Source organism: Eretmochelys imbricata, chromosome 10, assembly GCF_965152235.1.
Source record: "Eretmochelys imbricata isolate rEreImb1 chromosome 10, rEreImb1.hap1, whole genome shotgun sequence".
Taxonomy (NCBI): Eukaryota; Metazoa; Chordata; order Testudines; family Cheloniidae; genus Eretmochelys; species Eretmochelys imbricata.
In genome coordinates, this window is record NC_135581.1 from 19564780 (window position 1) to 19581002 (window position 16223).

Consider the following 16223-nt stretch of genomic DNA (forward strand, 5'->3'; position numbering starts at 1 on the left):
GCTTTATTTTTTCCCATTCTGCAAATGTATTCTGACTTTTCTGCCAACCTGAAAAGAGAGAGCTAGATCCTCATTAGAATTAATTTTTCACACTTGTGCTGCACCCTCCATTCCAAAGCACTTTAAGCTGAATAGGCAGCTGATGTGCTGCAAGAAGGGAAGAGGAGAGGGAATTTTGGTCACGGACATTGGGGCATACCCCTCCTTACCAGAGAGTCTGGTGACGTACAGAACAGACAGCCTCTCTCTGAGGAGTCACGTGAAAGACCCCCCCACAACAGAATACATTTAAAAGAATGAAGCCTCCTTCGATCTGAAGCTGTAATTTTCGTGAGTCTCGTATTCTCAACGTCAGGTTTGCCCTTCTAAGATGTGTTCATATAATCGGAGAACGCTAGTAGCATTTACATTTTTCTTACAGTTCCCAGCAATGAAAGATCTATGTATAAACTTAGTGTGGGCCCAATCCTAGGAAGAGGGCTGTAGAGTGTAGACACAGACCCATACACTGCACTCACATGGTCCTCCTCATGGCATCCTAGAGCCTTGAATGTAAGTCCTTTGCCAGAGTTGGGCCTACGGCTATGTCAAGACTACAAGTAAAGATGTGATTATAGCATGGGTCGTTACACTTGTGCCAGCTTCAACCTGCCTCGCATGGGTAACAATAGTAGTGAAGACGTGGTGCATGGACTAGCTGCACGTATACAAGTATGCAGGAAATCTGGGTACATACTTGGCTTGCTAACCCACCTACACTACTGTTGCTACCCATGCTAACTAGGTTAAAGCTAGGACAGGGGCTGCCCACCTGTGCTACAATCACATTTTCAATCATATGTGTAGATTTACCCTAAGATAGGAGCTATTTGGCTGAGGCAAGTGGATACTACTTAAAATGTCAATCCATCAGTAAATTCCACAAGACCAAAATTAGAACATTTAAACTTCCCTCGGGTATTTTTTAAATCTGCATCTTTGTCCTCCCCAGACCAGCCTTTCATAAGTTAATATTTACTACACTAAAAACAAAAATCAAAATGTTAACAATTCAAGCTTGCTTTTAGAATAAGTTATATAGGAAAACAAAGGATATCTATATTTCATCATGGCAATATAAAGTAAGAGGTCAATAAATAGAGCATAATTTATTGAAAATGTATCCCAAAAGTTCAAATGCTGTAAACCACTTTCCCATCGCATTCCCAACATTCTTCATTTTATATTCTTAACACAGGTTCTCTCCAAAGGAGAGGTTGTGTGTGTGCTGCAATGACAGTAGCTGACGGAGAACGTTCACTGAATGTACTGAACTTTAATTACTTCGGCCCACACTAATGTAAAAAGTATTCACAAAACTATCATGAAACCTTTAGCATCCAGATCTCTTCTTCTGACAGTGGTAATGTCTTTTGGGTTTAAATGTTTAATTTAACCTAACTTTCTTTCAAGTCCTGTAAAGAGGAACATCGCCACTCACTGGCAGCATCAATGTCAGTGCACAATTAAGAAATGTTTATGTGCATCTTTCAAAAGCTCTAAACCTTTATGGTAATTGTCAGTAAAAAGCCCCGTTAACATTTAAACTCTATATGCCTAACTGCCCACTTCAAACAAGAATCAAAAGAGAGAGTCATCAAGAAGTAGGAGTTAATTATTGTGCTCTATTTTACTAGGACTGCATTTGTCTGAGAATTCCAACAGTTCAAATTTCTTCTAATTTAAATAAATAAATAAATAAATCAATTACAACAACTTAAAGGCAGCCTTCCAGCTGGCAAAACAGTCACATGTGGCATGAGAGTTTCAGAAAAGGCAAGACCATAGGCCATGCATATTGCAGTTATGATGCAGTTATGATGCATGCTTCAGGAAGGAAGGTATAACTTGCTGCATCCACTTCATGAAAAACTGGAGGTCTACACAGTTCACATTATCATAGATATTATCATAGAATAGCTGGGTTGGAAGGGACCTCAGATGGTTATCTAGTCCAACCCCCTGCTCAAAGCAGGACCAATCCCCAATTTTTGCCCCAGATTTTTGGCACAGATTGAACTCACAACCCTGGGTTTATTATGACATAAACTTGAGATTTACACAACTTTTGCAGTGAGAACATGGGCATATATATCAGATATTAACACTAGTCATCAAGCCAAGCACTGTCTTCATCTTTGCCAGGCAAATATTTGGCATTTAACTAAAGATAATTTAGTCACTGGTCAAGCATTGATTACACTGCTGTGCAAATGACAGCTAACCTTAAATTGAGTTTTTGAGCTATTTACACACCCAAGATACAGTTCTCCAGTTCATACAGATCCATATAAACTTCATATTTCATGGAGCTACTGATTTAACAGAACTCCCAAATAGCTGATATAATAGAATTAAGTGGCTGGGTGGAAAGATAAGGAAGCTGACACCCCCCGTCCCCTCCCAATAATAAAGGCTGAGAGGTAAATCAAAACCATTTTTATTAGAACTGTCCCTTCAAAGTTATCTGTGAAGATTAATTTGTTACATTTTTAGACCACCAGGAGGCTTCCAATAAGGAGACAAAAATGGTCTTCGGCATGGAAGAACGGCTCAGAGTGACAACAGAGCCATTCAATTCATTATTTTAAAACAAGACAATCTGTAGATGCCATAGAAAATTTACAGCCAAAATGTAGTGACTGACAAAGGGCTCACATAGTATAATAAAAATTTCAAGTCAATAAAGTCCACAGATTCATCAAAAATATGGTTTAGTGGCCAGGCTTCTCAAACTCCTTGGGCTCCAACCTGACAGAAGTGTCACTTCATGCAATCATTCCTTTCACCTCACGTCCGTCTTGTTTTCTGTTTTTTTGCTTGTCTCTTTGCATCCTCTGGGCCACCCATGTCTGAACCTGTCTGTCCAAGCACCCGCACTCCTTGCAGTCGACTTGTCAGCTGTAACAGCAAGGGAATAAGCTGGGAAAGAAAGGGGAAGCAGGACATAATTATGATGGTATATGCATTTAGAATTATAACACTGTAGTAATTCTCAGCCAAGCATTTTTACAAACAAACTGTAGACATGCCCTTTGTGCAATAGGTTCAAAGACCACCATGGTAAGCTGAGTGGGAAGGGGTCTAATCCAAACCTCCTGGAAATCTTAAATGCTCAAATATTGTTTCTGTCTAGTTGAAATTAAATAATTAATGCCTACTTTGAATTCCAACAAGCAAAACATGTAACGGCATTGGTGTTCTGATCCCAAAGAGAAGAGAGGTTTTGGTCACTATGAAGGAAGTACAATAAACTTACATCAAGGACAGCTGTGATTGGTTACTTGGCATTGTTCTTTCCAGGACTATCATGAGACCAGCTGACCCAAACACAGAAGCAGCATAGGGACTAAAACACTAGCACTAAAATTAAATATGCAGGTATTTAAGAAACTCTAAAGCATTTTGTTTCTTTTGTTGACTGACATTTAACTCTGTTTTCTTACTTCTATTGAGACATCCACATCAGCGTACCCCCATTTTACGCAACGCAGTACAAAATGGTCTGGGGAGTATTAGAATAGTAAAAAACAGAACATTTCCTACCTTATCGTGGTTGTAACCAGCTAACAGCAGGAGCAGTGTCAGAGGCAATGCAATGTAGGATCCTTGGGGAATATCTTGTTCAGGCAACTTTCTCTGCAAACCACAATGACCACTGGTTTTCAGAAAGTTTCTTGCTGTTTTACCTATTAAATCTCTCAACTTTAAATGACTAAAAACTGGATTGACAATAGAGTTGTTCACCACTTACTATGTGACCAATTCCTGTTCAAGTGACATTGTAGGAGGACTACGTCCTCCAGTGTAGAAGCAATCTTCATTCAGCTCAGCTCACCTGTTAGCTGGGGAGTTTGTTTTTAAAGCTCATGCATTAAGGTGAGTCACTACACTGCTTTTAACAAGGTACATTGTGATTTACCTGACACAATACCTAAATATCGCCAGTCGCATGGACTATTCTACAACAACTACACTACCAGAGGAGCATTCAGGCACACCTGCATCCTTCACCCAAAACTGTCATTTCATGTTTCCCTCTTATTCCACTGGGGTCTAGATGTACACTGAAGCAGAAAAGAAACCATCAATTTAAGTACCACACACAGAAAACATGACTACACTGGCAGAGGCAGAGCATGATCATACATTTTAAGACCCCCCCCCAGGAGGGAGGGAGTTTTACTCCATGTTAGTTTGGAGAATCCCCCCGCTTTAACCGACAGTCTTGGTTCCAAGTCACATTCTTTACCAGTGATAACTAAGGACTCTCCTAAGTGGCACTCCTTACCCGGCTAAGAGTCATTGTGGAATTACTATGGCAACTTCTTTACCTTTTAAACCCCAACACATTTCAGCCATTAGCAGATCTGAATTACAGTGTCATGGCTGCAACTCTTTCATGCCACTGCCATCACTTACTACACAGGCGCTAGGTATGGCAGCTTATATGACAAGTATTAGGTCACTTGTCGTTTGAGGCCTCATATGTACGCATGTTCCTCTGTGCACCAGATCCAACTTGCACTGAAATCAATGGCAAGACTTCCACGGGAGACAACGAAATTAATGGAAGTCTTGCCATAGGCTTCAATGGAAGTCTAGAGAAGCGTACAAGCTGCAATACCCAGGCACAATACCTCAAGTTCAACTTTGGAAATGAAAAAGTTAGAACACTAGATACTTACAGTGGGACTGAAGACCAAAGTGATGTGTTTGTGGTATCCAGTGGCCGTGAACGAAACTTGCGGTAGGGTGTAATCATACTGGGATTTGGACAGTGTGGAATCCAAGAGCACCACATAATTCTGGGTGTAAAAAATAAAATCAACTGCCAGCTCCAGTAGAAAATATCAGGTTCATAGCCAGGAGAAGATTCAAATGTAAGAGTCAGTTTAACAAGCTGCAAGCCTTCCGAGGCACCTTTTGCTCCAGCACCACGCACAGATCACATTTGTGCCACAAGCACTTGGGAAATAACGCTAACATCTTTACAAAAAACGGAAATGAATAAAACCAATAATTAATCATTAATATTACCTCTCCATCCCGGAGCAGTGGTGGAAAATGGAAAAATAGGGACTGGCCTAAGGAGACTGTTTGAATTGGGTTGTCAAGATTTTCACTTTTGTAAAGCTTCACCTGGGAGAGGGGGAAAAAGCAGAAGAGAAAGACAGTTACAAGGGTGTACTGTGATAAATATTGTAGACGTCGCCTGTATTAAGGGAGAACAGCACTTCAAAGTACAGTGCACAGATTTTAAAAGAAAATGCTGAAGGCAACCCGGCAATTTAGAACACCTGGCACTGTCAAACTACAGAAGTTTAAAATCCCACAAACTGGCTTGGTATCTTGTAACCTGAGATCTCTAGGCTTGTAAAAGCTCATCTGCTCCTAAGTACCTACTAGGGCTTTGGATTTTATATATTTTTATAAAAACTACTTCTGCACCTTCACGGTAATTTGTTTTCTATATTTCCCCTTACAATTTAATGAATTTTGCATGCTCAAACATAACCTCTTCCTTTTCCACTGACCAGGCAGTTGGAAGGGCCATGTACAGTCCTTTCAGATGCAGGACAGCTAATTCTCATCAATTCCGCCCTTTATCTCTGAGATTTCGACTCCAACCAGAGCAGCGATTGCCAGCTGTTCTGTCAGCTTATGCATCCACAACAGGCTAAACTGAGGTCACAAAACCTCTGACTTGTGTTTATGCCAATCCTGAATGCATCTCTCTCCAGGATAAAAACCTCTGCATTAAAATACAAGAGCTATAGTCACCCACACCTGCAGGATGCATGCAAGAATCAAAGGGTGTAAGATCAAAACTAACAACAGAACATACGTGCAGGCTTAAAAACTTGAAAATATATTTCATTCTAGAATAAGCTGCCTTAGTCACCCAGACTAACTTGTAGGTTATGAATTCCCCTGAAAGAGCAGAGAATCATTCACACACACAGCCATAGAGCAAGGCATTTTTCCTTTACTCCTGTTCTGTGCATTTGGTGCTTCTGAGGTTTCAGGTAAAAGCCAATGACCTCAAACTAAGGTCTTGGTAACTGAAGGGAGAAGGAGACAATCTATTTGTAACCTTATATCTTGCCTTTAATATTTTCCCGATTGTCATTAACAGTCCAAATAAAGCAACTGTTTGAGGCTGGGGAACACAGCATTAAATCCTATACTCAGGCACTGAAACAATTTGGCCTGTTTTCAGATGCCTGTAACACCCCCATCTCCCACTGAAGCTAATGTGAATGTGAGTGGCTCAGCTCCTCCTCTGAAAATGAGACCAAATTATTTCAGCACCTAACTTCAGGCACCCGAGTTTAAAAATTTCAGCCATGCTACTCATTTCCTATACTGCTATACACACCTGTATTCTTGACTGTGCATATTCTTACGATAAGTTTTCATTCATGTGATCTCTTTTCCCTAATAAAACCATGTGTCAAGACTTCCAGCAGCACAGCTGTTTTAGGGTTAAATCCAGTTCTCTGATCCAGATAGCAGATCTCAATTCTAACGTTCTACTCTCTTTACAGAGAGGCTCTCCCAATGGAAGAGCAAACCATTAGATCAGAGAGCCACTGGGCCAGTCCAAAAGAGATCACTACTCCTTAGCTCTGGACAGTACCATTGAGAGCACGTTACTTTCAGTGTCTCCAGTCACTGAAATCTCAACTTTAACTAGAATGCAAATTCACCTTTAGTAAGTAGTTGGAGAGTCACTACTAATCCGAATATAATTTATAGTCTGGCTACTGACCAATTGCTAGCGACCTAAGACATAGTTATCTTGGAGTTGAAGGAAAATACGCTGGAGTAAGATCAAAGGGCTGACTTTACACTTACCCATAATGTAGAGAGATACTCTGAAGATGTGATCACATTTCCACTTAAATCAAATTGGTTAATTTGTCGGAATGCTATAATATTCACATCATCGATGTCACTGTTACCAACCTGCAATATACAAATACTGGAACATTTACACTGCTAGGAGGGAAAATTAACAGAACACAGATGCTGCTCAGAATTTGAAACAAACATTGGTTTTCCTACTATCATAGTCCCATGGAAACTTGAAATCTGTTTCCAATCACAACTGGTTTTTCTCCATTGCTTGAGCACAGCATGCTCATTTATAAATACCGGGCCATGCATTATCAGCATAAGGCTGCTTGGTGCCATGGTAACAAGCACTGTATTACTAAACTAGGACCAGCATAGAGAAATATAGAACATGTAGGCTAAATTGTAAGACCACCATCCTTGAAACAGTCTAACCTCTTTGGGGGGGGGGGGGGGAGGGAGAGAGGCAGCAAAGCAAGACTGCACATGACCTCTCCACCAGGCCTTTCCAGCAGAGTTAAAATTTAAATACTATGTGCTTTTAACACCAGATTCTGATTGATGTGAGACAAAAATATTTTTTCTAAATAACCTCAATTAAAAAAAGTGGTTGTGTGTAGAACGGGTGCTTCTGGTTTTCCATATCAAAAAGGGACACTGGTCAAGGGGTGGTAGACCTCAAAACTAGCTATATCATGAGTAGGCGGAATCTGGAGGGTCTTATACGTTTGAAAGACAGAACCCAGAGCTCTTCTCCAGCAGGAAGGAAATAGCATGCTAGCTAAGATGAGAGTAGGACACATTGGTGTACATTGGCTATCATTCACAGCACACTAGCACTGATTTGTTGTCTGTAACTTGGGTGGCCTCTTCCCTCCCACCTAAGGAGCAGGCACAATTAGCATGAAGAGTGCAAATGCTTAAAGAATTCTGCTCCTTTCTTTTGCTGCAGTGAAGGAAAGCCTGGTCAGGCAACCGTTTTAGCTTGAGTAATGACCATCTCCACATAAAGATTTTAAACAACTAATGGCAGGCTAATTAACCTTTGCTGGATGTCAAGAGATAAATGAGAGGCAACTAATCTGAATCTTTAACAATGGAGGAATATTCATGAAATCTGATAAGTTTTAAATTCAGGAGGTTTTTATTAAATTTTATGAAGATCTACAGAGCTGAACTGGTAATTTTGCCTGCATGAGGACTTCATGATTTGGACCACATAAACAAACGAAAACAGAAAAGATATCTACCATGTGTAATTAAGTGTAAAATATAAGCATACAATAAATAATTTGAAGACTTGCACATGCTAAGAAACAAAATCCTTCAGAGTTGCTAGCTAATGTTTCATTGTCTATGGTAAAGAAAATCCAGAAACAGTGTCCTGTGTTAATTCCCTAGACTCAAGTACTTGGTGACTGAAGATCACTTATTTCAAACTTGGTTCCTATTGGGGCTTCATTTAGTTTAAGCTTTGGTGCCAATATCCAGCATGAAGACATGGATTTGGTGAGGGTACCTTGTTTGAACCCTATGGTTTAAAACAGAGTCCACTCAGATACTCCACTGATGGAGGACATGCCAAATACCAAAACAGACTCAAGATGTGTACAGCTCATATAGAGATCTGAACTTTCTTAAAGTGCAAGCAAGGACAGACCCAGGATTCCAGATCAGTGTGCAGAGCTATCGAAGAATTCTCCCGGCACTGTTGTTATTCTAATATGACCTATTACAGTGACCAAGTGCAAGTGACCTACCTGATCCCTAATGAGCCAAGATCAACCTTTTGTTTATTTCCTTATACAGATGCTCTGGGGAAAGGAAGGACTACAGTTTGGTTACAATGGATTCAGAGGGGAGAGAGCCCTTTGGGAAGGCTGGACTCCACATCCAAAGTCATAGGGTTGCATTTAACTTCAGGGATGGAGGTGATGAACTTCAGGTACTATTTGTATTTATTTCAGAGTACCAGCTGTGTTAGTCTGTATTCGCAAAAAGAAAAGGAGTACATCCGATGAAGTGAGCTGTAGCTCACAAAAGCTTATGCTCAAATAAATTTGTTAGTCTCTAAGGTGCCACAAGTACTCCTTTTCTATTTGTATTTATGTTACCTTGTTTTTATTTCTGGTTATAAACCGTGTTCTCTTGAATATAATCCCTTGCTGACTGCCTCAGTTTGAGTCAATGTGCCATCTTAAAATTCAGGTCTAGGGCCAGAATTTCAAAGTTAATGCAGTGCCTAAAGATGCAGATAGGCCCCATTGGTATTTTCAAATGCACCTCAGCAGGGTAAGACTCTAGCTCCCATTGAAATATCCAACATTAAATGAAACCTAGCAGAGACAACCAGCAACTCTGATGCCTTTTAATGAAAGGTTCAGGTTTAAAAAGATGCCAGAAGAAATTACCTCAACTGCACGATGCTGTGGTAAGGCTCTTTCAATATGATCGTTGCCTTCAGCTTTGAGCTGGACATGATACACACAACCAGGCTAAAAAACAAAATTCAGACAAATCCCATTGTTCAGTTACGTTAGAACCTTTATCATTAACAGAACTGAGATACTCAAAGGGCTTTAAAAAGTTGAGCACATTTAGTTCATAATTCACCACCATAAATGGATGCAGCCCTAATCACTGAAAGTACTGCCCTGCAATAAAAATGTCACTGACTAACACTATCTAAAAAGAGAGGCTCCCTTCCTGCAGAGACAAGAGAAGTTTTAAAGGCCCAGGACTTTACTTCCATTGGTTTATTAGAAGGAACTGTCTGCTGTGCAACATTTTACTTACAAAAAAAATGCATTAGACAAGATTTAAAAACAGATCAAATAGTCCCTGTCTATATTCAACAAACACTCTGCAATTTGGACTTTTGAAAAGCATAACTATGTCAGGTTAATTTAAGCTGCCATCAATGAAGTAAGGACAGCACACCTTGAGCTGTGCAATGCATGTCAAAATACAGGAAGCAAGGCTTCTGTTTATGATCCAGTATTCTATAGCTGATCCTAGACATGCTAGTCCAAAACTTCTGCTTTCAGGTCTTCATCCAGAACTGTTTACTGTATTTAAAATATGCATGAACAACAGCCTGATAAGACAGATATGTTACTGTGGTAATAATTTCAGATAAGAAAGTAATCACTCTCTTTGCCTAGGATACTAGTACTATCCATGTGTATAGTCATACCCATTAGATATATCACACATACTGTGTGTTATTCTAGCTGAACAAGGCAAGTGCAAAAGGATTCTCCCAAGGCCCCCACAGGATACGGACAGAAAGTTCTGTAGGATGTACACTCACTAATGAACATTTCTCTTTTACTAGAGTTAACAGTTACTATACCTCCATGTCTCCTACCACAGACAGAGCCAAGGGAGTCTGATCAGGCAACTGTGATGGGGAAATACTAAGCTGTGACTAACTATAAAATGCATTTTATAATTCTGTTCACACACATAACACTATAAAAGTAAACAACGCTGGATGTATTACAATCCTTACCAGAAGTCCACGAAGTCTGAATTTACCCTCTTCGTCTGTTACTGTGTCTTCTCCATAGATATTACACTCTTTCTGCCCCACAGCTTCTACTGAAACTCCTTGTTCAGGTTCCCCATTTAAAGAAGAAACTGTACCATAGCAGCTAGGGGTGGAAAAGGTGGATCCATTACTACAAGTGTGGGGCTGCTGCTGCTGACACACACATTAAGACACTCCACTATTACAAAGATCCAAAGGAAATAGTGTATCTGTTGTATCATTTACTTGGGCTGGTTCCAAGCTTCTTGATGGGAATCACATCTTAAAAGGAAATGGTTTAACGGACAAATCTCTGTCTCCCACTGGCTGTGGTGCAAACCCGACGCACTGCAATTGCCAAAACTCTTTCAAAGCAATGCCCTTCCTAGAAATGCTTCAACCCATGCTCATTCAATCATGAAACCACATCCATGTAGTATGCATTTTTAAATGAAAACTGCTTTTATGATGCACAGTGTGAGGAAGTTAAGTTCTACCTTGAAAAGCCCCCATAAGCAACTGGTATAGAGGTACGTCAGGAGAAAATGTGAAAGTTTGGCTTCATGACCATCCATGCAGACCTGGGAGCAGTTCTGGGTACACAAGCTAAGCAGGACAATAAGGTATCTCAGCTCTACTCACCTGTAAGCTGTTCTGTGACCCATTATTGTGATTTTAAGATTCTGTCCCTCCTGCACTTCAATCATTTGAGATGACGGTTCAAAGCGGAACTCCTTCATCATAGGTTTAAAGTAATACTGCCCTGGGCTCTGCAAAGAGGCATCAAACAATTTCAGTTTAATGCCATTAATATACCCATAATAATTCACTTGGCTCCTACCAATTGCATTTTCTGAAGAGTTCCATGCTATATAGGGTAAGGTTTCCCCCCAACAGCCACATGCCATGCTGTCTTTTCAGAACAAAAAAGAAAAACGTGAGAAGCACTTGAGAAGAACAGGGAACATATGGGACCATAAACCAATGCAGCTCTGCTGGAAAAGAGTGTGAAATACAAAGTGAGACGGAACTGCAGTGTCACCTTTATTACAAGACCTCAGCAACAGGTGAGTGACCAGGAAAAAAAGAGATTTATGGGACGAAACATGGCTCATGTGTGTAAATCAGGGGGTGCTAACTATGGCTCGCGAGCTGGATCCAGCCCACAAGCTCCCGCTGGGGAGCAGGGTCTGGGGCTTGCCCTGCTCCGGTGCTCCAGCCAGAGCGCAGGGTCGGAGCCGCACCACACAGCTCCCGGAAGCCGCAGCATGTCCCCGCTCCAGATCCTACATGCTCCAATGGGAGCTGCAGGGGCGGTGCCTGCAGATGGGGCAGCGTGCAGAGCAGCCTAGCCGCGCCTCCGCGTAGGAGATGGAGAAGGGACATGCCACTGCTTCCAGGAGCCGCTTGAGGTAAGTGCTGCTCGGAGCCTGCACCCCTTGAGCCTCTCCCCCAGCCCTGATCCCCCTCCCGCTCTCCAAACCCCTCGATCCCAGCCTGAAGCACCCTCCTACACCCCAAACTCCTCATCCTCAGCCCCACCCCAGAGCCCACGCCCCCAACCAGAGCCTTCACCCCCTCCGGCACCCCAACCCCCATTCTGTGAGCATTCTTGGCCCGCCATACAATTTCTATTCCCCGATGTGGCCCTCAGGCCAAAAAGTTTGCCCACCCATGACGTAAATACTTGTGTGGACAATACTCTAACTGGATTCCATCCTCAAAGAATCCAAGAGTATTATAAACTAATGTGGTTGTTTTGTGTTTACAAGCTGCATCTAGAACTGCAGGCCAGCCTAGTCTGCCTGCTATGTGGGGAGGGCCATAGTAGGTGTCAAGAAACACAGTCTTTCCTGGTTAGTTTTCTCCCATTCCACTCACTGAAATTTGGGGTGTTGCTTATAAAATTGTAACTCACCACTTGCTGGGGGACTCATGTCTATCATGGATGGGTAAGACAAGTGGAGAGATAATATGGGCTCCCAGTATTGAGGGGTATTGCTAACATCTCCATTTTGGAGGGCAAGGTGCGACTGAACACAGACATACAGATACAATTTTCTCTATTGTGGATGCGTAACTGCATGAACATTACCAGGTTGGAAAAGGTCAGCATGCCATTGTCCTGGGTAAGGAGGTTAGACCGGAACACCCCTCCACTAAGAGATAAGAGCACTCCAGCAAGAGGCTGGTCATCTTCAGCTTTAATCTGTTTTTAAAAAGCAGCAGTGATCAATGAACATTAGCAATGCTACTGAACTCTGCAATTTACTTCATAAGGCATTAACACAATCAGGAAATTACTGACAGTATCAAAGTAGTGATGAAAACAATGGCCTAAATTAGGAAAACACACAAAGCCAGTATTTTGTAAGCGATTCTAACACCTTCACTGTAATACATGCAATATAATTTCGGCATGGCAAGTCAGTCCACCAGGGAGATTTGTTCCACTGATTAGTGACACCAAAATCATCCCAGGGCAAAATCTGCCCATACCCCACAATTATTTCTCTGCATCTGCATTTGGGTTTTTTGCTCTCGAGGCTCTGACTGCATACTCTCTTGTGAGGAACTTGAAGCGTGAAGAACATTACCTCAAAAGTCACTCCAGCAAGAGCAAAAGCTTTGAAGTCCCCAACTGTTCCCTCTACTTCAGTCAAAACAAACCCTTCTTTCTGTGCAGTAATGGTATATTCTAAGTCACTGTGGAGTGGGCCAACACTGCAAGTAAAAAGGAAACAAGAACCAGTTAAAAAGAAAAAAAAAAAAAAAAAAAAAACTACCAAGAAGCATTCAAATACTACACACACACACAGTTTCAATTTTATAGTCCCCACAGCATTCAAACTAGGACAACCCAAAAGACACAAACAATTGTGCTATTTACCTATAGGCACCTCTGTCATCAGTGAAAACTGTGATGAGGGGTGAAGTCACTCCCTTTTCACCAATGATAATCTCAACGCCTTCCAACTCAGGATGAATCTGCCCTTCCAAAAATAAGCCTGCCTTTCCATGAATCTCTATCAGTTTCCCAGGGCAGCTTTCTTGGAAAGGAAAGAAAACAGACAGTAACAGCAATATCTCAACATCAACAGAAGTCACTGCCTGAGGTTCTTTGGCTTGAGTTATGCAGGGGGTCAAACCAGATGATCATCAAGGTCCCTTCTGGCCTTAGAATCTATTAACATTGCCCACGCTCAAATCAGTTAACTGAATTTCAAAACTTAACCCACATGTACCCAACTCTGAAGTTCTAGATTTACTAGATTAACTCTTAGATAAAGCACTGTGTATTATATAGGCTTGGAGAGGAATCAAAAGGCCATAATACACCCACAAGTGACTTTAGTATTTCAAAGCTTGGCAAGCATTTATTGTTTGGGGGAGGTGGGGAGGAGGCAGCATGAGGGAGGGAGACACCTCATGCCACATTAAGAACAACATTATCTGGAAAAAAGAGTCTAAACCCATTTGTGCGCAAGAATCAAAAACAGTGCAGCCTGCGACAGCATTCAAATGTGTATGAGACACACAGGCAGTCCAACACTTTCTTGGAGGTATCAAATATCAGAAGCTATTCACCTAAGAACCCATGGCATATTGGGCCTAGGCAGAGAATTTGTAACTGTACTGCAAACTACCTGTAGATGGCAATGATATTATAAACGGATTTGTTTCATGAGGACTATTTTTTATTAATTCATTACAAACAATCTCTGGCAACAGAAACTGAGATTTGCCAGTTGAACTGTAAGATGAAGGAAAAAATAGAAACAGAATAAAAATCTATCAATAGCTAATTGATAGATCTAATCACGATCAAAAGCTAAAGTCCATTCCACTACAGATGTATTCTCTCCTCATCCGTATAAAGGAAGAAAAAGACCTGGACATTCAGCTATTGCTTTAGTAACCCTACCTTACAACACAACTTGCACCCATTTTTTTCAATTTATTATTATTGATATTGTTATAGCGCCTAGTGGGTAGGAACAAGGACTCCTGAAGGAAAAACATCTCTCTTTATGAACCTGTAGCTCAAACACGAATATTTTCAATGTTCAGTAAGTGAAATTAGGCCATACAGAAACTGTGCTGCAATTAAAAGGGGCTATGTAATGCCAGAACAACCCTAGAACAACAGTTTATAAATCGGTCTGTGGGAACGTGACTTGGCTATACCTTGTACATTTTTTACTATACTACACATATTTACCTCCACTGACAATTGTTTCCACAGAGGGTGGATAGAAAAGCAGCTCTTTTGATGAAGGTGTCACAGTGATTTTCTCTCCAGACCTAGACAACTCAAACAAGACCAAAATTAGCAGCTCTCATAACACTGCCTAGTGATTATAATGCCCATCAAGAGACTTTAGAAAAATCAACTAACAGTAAGCTATTAAACACCGTCACTGTCGTACAATTTCCTCTTTAGGCTGCAGCCACAGAACATTACCACAGGCACTTAAGTAGCTTGGACACGTTCCACCCAGATGACAGTGGTGCACACACAGTGTGGGAGGATGCAAGTTGGATAACGTTAGATAATAGCACCAAGAAAATGGTGCTGCTCATCTGTGTGCCATAGTACCTTGCCCAATATGAAAATTCATATGAGAATGGCCCTTGAAGTTCCTCCACCATTTCTTGTACTGGTGGCTTTGTTCCTTCCTCTTCCAGACCCTTCTTTTCTCTCTCCTGTCTGCGAGCCTCAATTTCTGCCAGCTGTTGCTCTCTACGCAACTCTTGCAGTGACTTCAGGGGTCCTAGAACTAAGTCAGGTTCACTGTCAACTGAAGACCTGAAAGTGGAAATAGAAAAACGAAACAGTCTCTTTGGAATTGAGGCCATGTGCTTGTTACGTCTGCAATTACACACGCCTCTCTCCTTGTTCCATATTGCTCAAATCTCTCCAGTTCCCTCATTTTCTTTATCCATCCTCCTTTGATGCTCCTACCTATTCCAAGTGCAAGCAAAACAAAAGCAACTTCAAAAGCAGAACCAACTTCCCTCCCGCATACCAGCCAGCTAGTCCTAGACATGCATGTTCACAGAAGACACAGAAAGCTTACCACCAACTTGGCCTAGAGAAAAATTGCCTGGTTTACTCTAGAATGGGGAAAGATTGAGGCTTCACATTTTGAAGCTACTTGATCATAGCAGCTCAGTTACACAGAATAAATGCAAGCCTGTGAGAGCTCATATTTCATTTGCCAGTGCTCTGAAACTTTAAAAACCTTAGTGAGAGCCCTGCTTAGAGGTGCAAAGCGTGCATGGGCAAAATAGCTACAAAACTAAAATCAAGGGGACCAAATGCTGATGCTGAAGGACAGTAACTTCCAGCATCAGAGAGGTAGCTATGTTAGTCTGGATCTATAAAAGCAGCAAAGAGTCCTGTGGCACTTTATAGACTAACAGACATATTGGAGTATAAGCTTTCGTGGGTGAATACCCACTTCGTCATTATGCTCCAATAACTTCAAGTAACTAGTCTTCATAAACAACGTTTCAAGTCAGGTTTGGCCCCCTGTTCAAGTTGTGAAAACAAACTTGGCAGAAATTAAGATCAATAGAAACGTTTCTATTTAGACAATATATGCGTGCACTATATATTTAAACAATACAATCCCCTGCAGCATCTGAATCCCAAACACTGTAGCATTAACATTTGTACAGCATTCTGGGTGCATATGGTGGTGCTTTAGAACTAGACACAGCACTATATGATCATTCCCTCGTGGAAAATGAGCTTGAACCTGAAAGCTGAGCTGGCTAGTCTACT

At 41.3% G+C, this 16223-nt stretch overlaps 1 protein-coding gene across 2 annotated transcripts in view; it reads right to left on the reverse strand.

Moving 5' to 3' along the window:
* Positions 1–2463: 2463 nt before the first annotated feature.
* Positions 2464–16223, reverse strand: part of LOC144270814 (BOS complex subunit NOMO1) — a 32779-nt gene continuing 19019 nt past the window's right edge. Inside the window, exons 19-31 of one of the 2 annotated variants that reach the window (XM_077827612.1) lie at positions 15033–15242; positions 14655–14737; positions 13323–13482; positions 13030–13156; positions 12528–12641; positions 11075–11202; positions 10415–10556; positions 9312–9395; positions 6901–7011; positions 5080–5181; positions 4728–4847; positions 3586–3678; positions 2464–2961 (exon numbers count right to left, since the gene is read on the reverse strand). In XM_077827612.1, the coding sequence (XP_077683738.1) occupies positions 2830–2961; positions 3586–3678; positions 4728–4847; positions 5080–5181; positions 6901–7011; positions 9312–9395; positions 10415–10556; positions 11075–11202; positions 12528–12641; positions 13030–13156; positions 13323–13482; positions 14655–14737; positions 15033–15242 (1606 nt within the window). In that variant the 3' untranslated portion in view covers positions 2464–2829. The remainder of the gene's footprint in view (positions 2962–3585; positions 3679–4727; positions 4848–5079; positions 5182–6900; positions 7012–9311; positions 9396–10414; positions 10557–11074; positions 11203–12527; positions 12642–13029; positions 13157–13322; positions 13483–14654; positions 14738–15032; positions 15243–16223) is intronic. The other variant, XM_077827613.1, reaches the window with a different exon arrangement.